This window comes from Propithecus coquereli, unplaced genomic scaffold, assembly GCF_000956105.1.
Source record: "Propithecus coquereli isolate 6110/MARCELLA unplaced genomic scaffold, Pcoq_1.0 Scaffold176, whole genome shotgun sequence".
Taxonomy (NCBI): Eukaryota; Metazoa; Chordata; class Mammalia; order Primates; family Indriidae; genus Propithecus; species Propithecus coquereli.
In genome coordinates, this window is record NW_012142301.1 from 4,576,674 (window position 1) to 4,588,747 (window position 12,074).

The window sequence follows — 12,074 nt, forward strand, 5'->3', positions numbered from 1 at the left end:
ATTACAACCTCGAACTACCAGGCTCAAGCAATCCTCCTTCCTCAGACTCCCAGTAGCTGGGACTACAGGTGCACACCACCATGCCTGGCTAATTGTTTTATTTTTTTCTAGAGACAAGATCTCACTATGTTGCTCAGGCTGCTCTCAAATTCCTGGCCTGAAACAATCCTCCTGCCTTGGCCTCCCAAAGTGCTAGGATTATAGACATGTGCCACTGCATCCAGCCAATATTTTTTATGTAATTATTAAAATATTAAGTAACTTTTCTGATCAGAAGATGAAATTACTTGTTAGATTATAATATATGCTATTCTATTTTCCTTTAGAAAAGCACTGTAGTTCTCTGTAACTGAATAAAATACAAATGTCTGTTAAATTGCAATGGAGTTATGTCCTGATCAACCCATTGTAAGCTGAAAATATCATCAGTACAAAATGAATTTAATACATCTCACCTACTGGACATCATAGCTTAGCCTCACCTACCTTAAAGGTGCTCAGACCTCTTACATTAACCTACCTAAAGTTGGACAAAAATCATCTAACACCAAGGTCATTTATTAATAAAGCATTGAATATCTTATGTATCACTAGCCCAGAAAAAAAATCAAAATTCAAAGTTCAAAATACATCAAAATTGTGATGATTTCACACCATTGTAAAGTAAAAAAATCTTATTAATAAGTTGAACAATCATTAAGTTGATGACCTTTGTACAAGAACACTCTAAAGTTAACAACTCATTTTAGGAACAAGTTGTTAAAAATAACAACTCGTCTAGAGAACTAGCTTAACTCTTAGACCCTACAGATGTGGAATTCTTTCAAAAAATAATACCCTAGTTAATGTATCTCTTGAAAGTGTTTAATTTTGTCCCTGGAAGATGCACCCTTTGCTACCCAATTTTCCATCCCAGGTATTGGGAGTGCCTGTTTTATAAGTTATTGAAGTATTCTCTAATTTGATAAAATGAAGCAAGATAATTTAAGAATCCTTGTAAAGTAGAGCTCTGAGCCTAAATAATTAATAGCTTGCTCTGAAATTGTGTTTGTGTGACTCATTCTTTTTCAAATATTACCTAGACATACATTAACTCTTTGGCATTTGTAATTGAAAACATATTGAATTGCTAATTCCAAACTGGAATGTTATTACTATCTGATCATTATAGGTGAAATCTCCACTTAAATGATTTTTTATAAATTTTTATAAGAAACAACAGAATATGGAATTTCCAATTTGTATGGTACTGTTTGTCTCATTTAACCTACTATTGTTTCTATGAAGAAATTAAATATGAAAGAAATCGTTACATGTCCAAAGTAGCTAATACTAACTGGACACCAAGTAAGTTTCTTTATATATCCCAAAGTATTCAAACAATGTTACACATTGTCTTAGTTATCTATAGCTGTGTAAAAAGTTCCACTAAAACTTAGTGGCTTAAATGAACAAACATTTGTTATGTTACAGCTTAGCTATTGTTTCTATGAAGAAATTAAATATGAAAGAAATCATTACATGTCCAAAGTAGCTAATACTAACTGGACACCAAGTAAGTTTCTTTATATATCCCAAAGTATTCAAACAATGTTACACATTGTCTTAGTTATCTATAGCTGTGTAAAAAGTTCCACTAAAACTTAGTGGCTTAAATGAACAAACATTTGTTATGTTACAGCTTAGCTAGGTTCTTCTGGCTTAAGTTCTCTCATAAGGTTGCAGATATAACCGAATCTCTGAAGTGACATCTTATCACATTTGTTATGTTCTATTTGTTAGATCAAGGGAAACGGACTAGACACAGTGTAAATAATAGGATATATCACAGGCCACCTTAGACACTACTACCTGCCTACTACATGCCCATAAAAATACTCATTAAGTACTTGTCACAGAAATGAAAATATTTATTATGTAACTATTTACTGTAAAGAATCTCAAAGATAATGAAATTGAAATGTGGACTCTTGATTTAGTAATAATATTCTACATATGTTATTCTTTCTGATTTTGTATTGTGGTTATGTAGGAGTATGTCCTTGTACTTAGTAAATACACACTGAAGTCTTAAAGCATAATTGGGTAGAATGTTCAAACACACACTCAAAAACAAATATACAGAACAAGAGAGGGAGAGAGAGAAATTTTTTAAAAACAAACTTGACAAGATGCAAACAGTTGGTGTATCGGAGTTGTATTACTTTCCTAGGGCTGGTATAACAAATGACCATAACCTTGGTGGCTTAAGAACAACAGAAATTTATTCTTTCAAGATTCTGAAGACCAGAAGCCTAAAACCAGCAGAAATGAGCTCCCTCCAGGAGCTATAAATGAAAATCCACTCTTTGTCTCATTTAGCTTCTGATGGTTGTTTGCATTCCTTGACTGTAATCAAAAAATTCTACTATTTGTCTCATCTTTACTTTGTCGTCTCCTCTTCTGCGTGTTTCCTCTTCCAAATTTCCCGCTGCTATTGTCTTTTAAGGACACATGGAATTGGATTTAGGGCCCATCCTAAAGCAGGATGGTCTCTTCCTCTCAAGATCCTTAATTTAATCACCTCTGTGAAAACCCTTTTTTAAAAATAATATGTGTCAGGAATTAGGCATGGTTGCATTAATATATTTTGAGGGGCACTATTTAACATACTACAGAAGTATGTAGGAATTCCTTGAGCAATTCTTGTAACTTTTCCATAAGTTTAAAATTATTTTAGAGTAAAATATTTAAAACAAACAAACAAACAAAAAACAGAGATTACATTGTCAAATGCTATAACAATCAAAAAATCATGGCATCTGACAAGCCAACTTTCTTTTAAAATTAAGCTAAAAAATATGTCAAGATATATCAGATTAGAATAAGGCATTTTGTGAATTTGTGCTTCATCGCCATTTACTCTTTGAAGTCAGTGGAGATTCTGTGATGTCAAAACTCTCTTCCACATTGTCTAGCCTCTCACACTTTTGCTTTAATCTTCTTGGTACATTTAGGGTATCAAAGGTCACTTTTATTTCAAAAGGAAGAACCATGTTCCCAATTTTACAATCCTTGTAGGGAGAACTAAATGAGGCTTTCTATATTGTTAATTGCCACAAGATGACAACTTTTTCTCTGCTAATAGGGTTTTGAGGCCCCAAAGGAATATTTTTGTTTGTTTGTTTGATCTTTGATTAGTTTGTCTTTTTTTAAAAATGTGTACAGATCTCAAAAATCATCCTTTTTTTTTTCATATATTAAGCAATCATTCTGTCCTAAATTTGATTGCTTCTTACCTATGTATTGAGTTAAAGTGTCTCATGTAGTATCTCCACTAGGTAAAATGATAAATGAATGAATTCAATTAGATAAGTTTGTAACAAATGATAATCTATTCTCATACATCTGGAACTAGGGGGACCAAGATGAGAATTCCATTGAAGCAACTGCAGGAAATACATATTTACACATACACACACACGCGCGTGTGCACCCACACCTACACACACTTAAACATATATACAGAGCAATTTAATTCTATACTGGGATAAATGGAGTATCTGAAGAAATAATGATGAAAGGCAAAATGTTCTGCTAACTATAGAAATTAGCTATTAAACAACTGGAAACAGTCATTCTAGTCTACACAGGCTTGTTGAGGCTATTATTGTGTTTTTAGCATTCTGTCTCCAGTGTCTAGCACATTGTTTATGTTAAGTAAATATTGGCTATATAAATGTATGCATCATGAGTGATTTAATGATTTAATTCACACAACAGCCAAATATAGTCAAGCCTAAATGGACTGAACTTAAATCAAATAATCATGGGGATGATGGAATTTATAATCAAATGTGTGTATATGTGCATACATACATATGATTCTTTATTTTCTTGAACAGTCTTTAATAATTGTGGCATCATACATTCTAAAGCTGAAAGCAACCTCAGGTGGTCATCTGGTTCTATGCCTTTCTTCAAGAGACAAGCAATTATTATCCCCATGATCTATTAAGCCACATTTTCTTTAGCATGTGACAGCTAAGGTGATGCTGATCGAAAAATACTGCTCTCCATTCTTAAACTATTTCACATGCACAGAGATGTTTAACAAGTGCCTTTTCAGAGCTATTATGAGAAAACACCAGCAGCCTTGGTTTGGAGGAGTAATTTATGACAGCTAGGTAAATGGTGTCCACAATCACCTTGCTCACATTAGCCATGTAGTAGTTCTACCCTTGCACGGCAGTCTTTCTTTAACCCTGGTGACAAGTATGTAAAAATAAAATAAAATAAAATAACACCATGAGTCCTACTTTAGTTGCTTACTCTGTTTCTTCTTCTGTTACCTGCTGCCTCAGATCGTCTGTCTCAGTAAGTTAACAGAAGAGGGAGTAGAGGGAGAAAGTGCAGAGGAGTGAGTGAGTGAGTGTGAGAGGAGTGCAGTTAACAGGAGGGAGGCCTTATGTCTGTTACTTCCCTCCCCAACCTTTCTTCCCTTTTGGTTCATGAACTAGAAATGGAGAAAGGTGAGGGAGATGAATTTAACTTGTTCTGACGTTAGTGAGGGACAGGGAAGTGTGGCAGCTTCTACAATATTTCTGCCCCAGAGAGAGGTAATTGGAAAACGTGTTGCGTGGTTAGGTGTTGTAATGAAAAATAAAAGAATGATGGAGGAGAACAGTGAAATCAAATTATAAGCATAAGGCAAGTGTGCTGAAGATTTTAGTCACTTGCAAAATTGAGAGATACTATCAGGACTGTGCAAATACATTGTTCTGATTAATTTTCCTGGGGTGAAATATGAAAATATTTATAAAATCGAGGATCCTGCCATGAATATAATTTTTTTCCTGTGGTTATAATAAACTAAAATAAGCCATAACTTGTATCTATCTTAAATGGAACTGTAAAATGGTTACATGATAGGGAACTGAATAAAAAGATTTTACTGTGAGAGTGAAAAGTATCTGTCTTTGGGCATTACTCTAAATTGCTTAAAGTGTTGAAGAATATTCAATTAAAAAATAGACTATCTTAGAGGGCTTTTAATTTGATTTTCTAAATATTGTTAGGGAAGTTGTATTTTACCACTCATTCTTTAGACCCCCTTTTTATGTATAAAGGCTATAGTTTTTCAATATGAAGGTAAAAGATTTCCAAGTAGAAAAGAAATAGATCTTAATTTTAATGAAAATGAACAATTTCATTAAAATGGAAAAATATATTTGGATTCTGGTTTTTCATTTTAAGTGTGAAATGAAAATTTTAATTGTGCATTCTTTTGTAAATTCCATGATAATATATTTGAAAAAATTATTGATAAAAAGAAAGGGTTAATTGAGAAACATCATAATATACAAAGGCTTTCTCGTATATGAAGCTTTAAAAATATTCTATGGTCAATCCAAACAGAACAAACTAAAATGAGATAATTGGGAAGGTGCCCATAAAGTCAGCCTGAATATATTATCACAACTATATATGAGATAATATTTGTTTTAAAAAGATTCTATGGCACTGTAAACTCAGTCTCATTAGAGACTGCATTTAAAAGGCTTATAAAGTTACTCATTAATGTTATCTTCTTGTATCTCCACAGCTTTTTCATTAAAGAAAATTCAGCAGAAAGCATTTTCTCCTGATAGCAGGAACCAATTTGCAATAAATGTTCTGGAAACCACTAGGGAAGCCATTACTGAGGTCTAATAAAAACAGACAAGCGTAACTTGTTCTATATTTTTGTTTCAATCACATACAGATGAGACCCCGCTTTCTACACCAACCGCAAGAGACAGCCTTGACAAACTTTCTCTAACTGGGCATGGACAACCACTGCCTCCAGGTTTTCCATCTCCTTTTCTGTTTCCTGATGGATTGTCTTCCATAGAGACGCTTCTGACTAACATACAGGTAGGCCTTTTGACAATCTTAAAAAAAGAAACATGGAACAGCCTGTAGTAGATTTTTTTCCAAAGTTCATACTGTTCCAACTTAATCCATTCATTAGATTGACTGAACCATGGTATTAAACTTTTTCAAGCAATTTAGATTTTAAACTTGCCACACTGATTGAATTGATTTAGAAACATTCAAATATGTATATTAAGCCATAATAAAAACTTAGACGAATATGACATGGGCATTTTAAAATCATTCTGCCTAAACACTCTCTTTATTGCCGACTAATCGGAGGAATTTAACTGTTTAAGTTTGTCTGATTTACTAAGCGACAGCACATGAGTTCTAGTACATATTTATTTATTTGTAAACTGCTGGCCTTACAGTGAGGAAATGGTATGTTTAGTCATTTAAAATATGTCTAATATAGAAGAATAAAAAAAATCCCTTCTTTCATAAATAAGTCCGTTTCAATTAATAGGGTTGCTTCAAAGAATAGACTTCAAAAAGCCAAAGCAAGCTTTCCATGAATTTCCTATGTGGCCTTCAGGATGTATATTTTACATACAGTACATTATGAATCAAAAATACTTACAGTTAACAATAACATAGAGCATGGAGCCAAGATAGTAAGAGTGTTTGGGATAGAAGAAAGCATGATTTTCTTGCCCACACATGAAGTGATCATGTGGACCCCAGATGGAGATTTTTGTCATCTACTTCTCCATATTTGGAATAACTAGTAAGTAGTAGGCACAGGCTTGCAGATGCTTTTTTTAAAAAAATTTTTACTCTAACACTTCATCCTCAGTGACATTTTTCTGTACACATATCCTATCACATTAAACTTTCTCCCAGTGGGAATGTAATTAATTTTATTTACCTCTCCAAGGACATAACAGAAGGCCTTTAATGTAACATATCTTCTCATCTATTAATATGGCATTTTTAATACTAATGTAATTAGAGTCTCCAAAACTGTATTCAACTTTAAGGTTTAAGGTTTTATATCTCAGTAATTGAAATAAATCATCAATCCTGCCTAAATTTAATCATGGCCAAATAGTTGATTATATTTTAGAATAAACATTAGACTTTTTCCCCCTAATTTTCACCCTTGTTATTGTTTTCTATGAGGTAGAGATTTTAGTGAATTTCTCCTTGTCAAATCCAGTGCTTTCAGAAAATACTTGTTAATATTTCTGAATTTAAGTTCTGAAAAGTAAGGGAACAATTCATTTTCTTATGTATACAGCTCCTTATGAAGCAAAGGAAAAGCTCTTTAGGCCAGCGAGAATTTAATTTCAGTTGCAGCAAAGAAAACATTCCTGAGATTCACCAGTGCAAACTAGCTTGCTCATCTGAAGAGTATGTTGTACACAGGGACTCTGGCTTGTAAGTGACCACCACATCAAAAAGTCAAATACTGTCAGTTTGGGAGTATTCATCCAGCCACTTTAATCCAGAAATATTCAGACTATGTTATCCACATCACTTCAAAGTGTAATTCTTACCAAAAAAAAGGAAAGAAAAGAAAATTTTAGTTTTAAAACATACAGGTTTTGGACAAATACTTTATTTATTAAAAGTGGTTTGGATTTAATAGTCTCTCCTTTCCAACCACATGCTTTGAAGATATATTTTGGCAATAGTTAATGACAGGATGATAGTCAAGAAAAAACAAATTATATCTAGTCTCAAATTATGGGGATCCGGGTCTGATAAAGTTAGAACACCTATAATATGAATTCTTCATTAAAAATAAATTAAGCTTGTGCACTTCAATCTTACATATATGTATGTTTGTATATAGATGCAGTTATTATATATTTATATGAATATATTTAATGTAAATGTATATATACATGCACACATGTGCATATATGCAAAACAAAGATTAAAAATATTACTGTGTTCCATGCATAGATAAATACACACACACACACACACACACACTCACACACACACACACACACACACCCCTACACACATTTATGGCCATAATGATTTCACATCATTTTACAAAATGTGGTAGATGCTAGCGCTTTTAGTATTGCCACATTTATTGAGTTATAGTAATATCCTAGGAATAGTATGGAATGTTTAAATAATAATGACCCTAGATTATTAGACATATAGTATAAATGTGTTTGCTGTCCAAATTCTAATTTAGGTAATTGCATTCTGCCTACCTCAATTTCCTTTGCAGTTTCAATTATATATAATGGGGTTCTCTGCCTTCTGTCAAAATGGTAACATACTTTTTGTATAGTAAGTTTAAAGCTCCATATTTCCTTTGAAGATATGTTATGTTTTATTAAAATCAGTGACCAAAAAAACCCTTCAAAATAATGTGTTTAAAGTGTTATTGTCCTAGTAAGCCAATAATTTAACATCATGATATACTATAATTTGACAATTCAGAATTTTTAAATTTGTAGTGATTACTATAGATGTCCCTCCTCTCCATGACAACATTATCTAAATTAAATTTTTATAAATGTTATTTCTTTGTGCTTTAAAAGAAGACCTGTAGAAAAATACTATATTTACATATAAAAATTTATTTTTATATTTAAACATTTAAATTTATAGAATATACATTAAAAATTGGGCACCAGATTTTTGTTAACTACTTGAGCTGTACTGCTTTCTTGACATTTGTGTATTTTTGAAATTAAAAGTGATAGCGGATAAAGATATTTACGGTAAAGGATAATAATTTTACTTTAGTGAGGGATATGTATACATTTCAGTTTCTGCTTTTGCTTTTTAGAACTGCGTTTGTTTACTCTACATGGAATTTTTTTTTTTTTTTTCAATGTGGGAAATCTTTCATTATGGGTTTCTCATTCATACATGTCCATGGAGAACTAACTTCCTGTGAGATTTTACATGAGACTAAAATTGTAGTGTCAATTGACTGGTCGTACCACCTTTGAGCATTGGATACCACTTGAACATCTTAAAGGAGAACTCTACTCACTAGTCTCAATCTGAACTTCTATGCCGTAAATCACAACTAGCATCTATTGTAATACATAGGATTGTGGGCAAATTATTTAATTTGTTTATCTACCTTATTACAGATAAGAGTTTAAAATGGCTTACAAATATTAAAATAAGAATGGATAAATAAGTAAAAAGTGGAAATTTAAAGTAAAGGTAGAGAATATAAAATTTAGTTAGGGATGAAGTTAGCATTGAAGATATTTGCCATAAGGGGATATATACTAGGAGTCTAGTGTACTATGATTTGGCTACACAGAGGAATTAAGCAAACAAGGAAGGCCTATAAGGGGTATTGAAAATGGCAGTCCCAGATTGATTCACTGTAGTCTAATAAATGGCCATAATCCAACCATGGTTATCTAAGAAGTATTCTCTACTTCTGTGTTTGAAGAAAGAAATGAAATAAAAAGAACTTTAAGTGTAAAACTGAAATATACCATCATGTGTCTCCCTTCTGAGAAATGTGGTGTTAAACCATTTCCTCATTGTGTGAACTTCATACCCACTGAGACTCTATGGTATAGCCTATTGTTCCTAGGCTACAAACCTGTTACCACACTGAATACCGTAGATAATTGTAACATCATGGTAAGTATTTGTGTATCTAAACATATCAAAACATAGAAAAGGTACAGTAAAAAGAATTTTATAGGACCATCATATGTGCAGTCCATTGTAGTCTGAAACATTATGCAGTACATGACTACTTTGATTATCTATCTTTAATTCTTTACATTTCAATCTCACGGCCAATAGTTTTACTTTATTGTTTGTTCATTTTAAAGAAATTGAAAGTTTGCTCACTTACATTATTAATACATAATTTTAATTATTTTAGAATTAGACAAAATAATTAGAAGACAACTTTTCAAAAAACTCCAACAAAATAGAATGTTGACTTCAAAATATGGGGAAGCTAAGATTATATATATTGGTCCTACATTATATATTTTTATTTTTAATCATAATTATATATTATGAGTCTTCTCCACTTTTTTTCTGTTACCATTTGTGAAAAGAAATCATAAAAAACAGGAAAATATAGTCAACATTCTAAAAAAAAGTTTATTGTGATCAAGAGAATAGCAATAATCTCTTCAAAACCTCAAGTATATATTTATTAATGTATATCAGACACACTAACGATAATAGTAAAATAAATAGTGAATGATCTCAATGTGTCTGTCTCTGTGCTAATTATATAAAAATTACATTGACTTTTATTTATAACCCCATCCAGTAGCTTTCATTGTTATCGTCATTTTACATATGAGAATATGGAGGCAGGTATGGTCACACGGTGGCGGTGGAGTATGGATTTAAATAAAGACAGGTTGATTCCAGAGCCATGTTGCCATATTGCCACCAATGATCACATGAATCACAAAATGGCTTTATACCTGAAAGGACTTTTTAATGGGAAGTCTGTAATACACATACTTCAGAGAACAATAACCATAACATTTAACTGGATATAGCTGTGTCTTTTGTTACAAGAGCTTGTATGAAAATGTCAGTTGATAGTATACTTTTTTTTAATCTACAAAGGTTTCTAGTTACAAAGAATGCTATATCTTTTCATCCTGGAAAGAAACTAAGGAAACATTAAAAGAATTATTTAAAAAGATTAAATATCTGGGGAATTCTGATCTAAGCTTAGTCAACTCTCTATTTGGGATTTTCAGTATGTCACGTGATTCTTCTGGACCTTGGTTTTTCCATCTTTATTTTTTTATTATTATTATTATTTTTTTTAATTTCAGCATATTATGGGGGTACAGATGATTAGGTTATGTATGATGCCCTTGTCCCTCCCAAGTCTGAGCTTCAATTGTGTCCATCCCTGGGATGGTGGGCATTGTACTCTTTGTGTATGCATATACCTGTCCCCTCATCCCCCCTTCCCCCCCGCCCGACATCCAATAGATGTTATTTTTATATGTGTGGTTTTTTCATCTTTAAAACTGTTTGTTTAGAATGGTTATGCCTAAAATTCTCTTCAGCTATTTTACTCTTATTAGAGGCAATTTATGCTCATTGAGCATAAATTTTAAGTTGCAGTGATACTCAAGGAACTTACCTTCTCATCTGATTCAGTTATAAATTTTTATAAAATACAAACATGGACCAAGGATCTATCCAGCTTATTAAGAAATGTTTCTTTTTTACTAATATTACTTGAAATCATCTTATATAAATACATATTTATACTTTCTAAACTATATAAATAGTAGAAACATTGCTACATATATTACAGTACATTTTTTCCCTTAAAAATCTTATTCTCTGAAAAAATGATAAAAATGACTTAATTTACAAAGTAGATCATTTTAGGAAACAAAAACATTTGTGTATTAATATGACAACTATCATGCCTCACTTACAGAAAATAAATTTAAGGCCAATCAACTATTATCTCTTATCATTGCTGTGCCATAGAGTGAGTAAGCTTAAAATGTGTTTCTTTAGAATTGTCATTATCCAACTCCACTGTCCTGAAATCTGACCCTTCCTGGGAGAAAAATTCATATTCTAAACCTTTTATTCTTTACTGTAATTCATATTGTTGCCACAGCATTTTGCTGGATACTGCATGTCCAGATACTGAGACCCAGAATTTAGTGTGACCTTTTGCACATGATCTACCTGGAAAATTTACAGAAGTTACTTACACAAATCTGAAAGTACTATTATCATTGATGGTTGAAATGGTGTCCTAATGATTTGTAGATGTTGTGCACACTACTTCCTATTGCTTTTCACAGCCCTCTGCTGCATTGATACTTAGTCGGTTTTCTGTATTTTTGAAGCAGAGCTGTCACTGACAGTAACATACTTTTGCATATGCATCAGCTTGGCTCTAGTACAGATTTTTGTTCACACTGGACTCCTACTGATGTGCACTGATTTAAAGTCTAAAAATTAAATTTAATTTTATATAGCTTATAAGTAGTCCCTAGAGAGTACTGGATCCTAAAAGCTAATATTTTTCAGACATAATCAGCAGGAATAGGTAATGTTACCACCATTAGCCACATTAGTAGCAACTGTAACAAAAGGAAACAGTAAACATAAATGCTCTCAGCAACTTCATTCTTTACAACGAATATTAATATAAAATTACACCAATTAGAATTACAGCTTAACATTATTCAACATGTTTATTCATAATGATTGTT

General features: G+C 32.1%; 1 protein-coding gene across 3 annotated transcripts in view; it reads left to right on the forward strand.

Moving 5' to 3' along the window:
- The window catches only part of DACH1 (dachshund family transcription factor 1), a 419,915-nt gene that overhangs the window by 365,309 nt on the left and 42,532 nt on the right, over window positions 1-12,074 (forward strand). For all 3 annotated transcript variants that reach the window (XM_012642160.1, XM_012642161.1, XM_012642159.1), the window contains one exon: window positions 5,744-5,895. In XM_012642160.1, coding sequence (XP_012497614.1) covers window positions 5,744-5,895 — 152 coding nt within the window. The remainder of the gene's footprint in view (window positions 1-5,743; window positions 5,896-12,074) is intronic.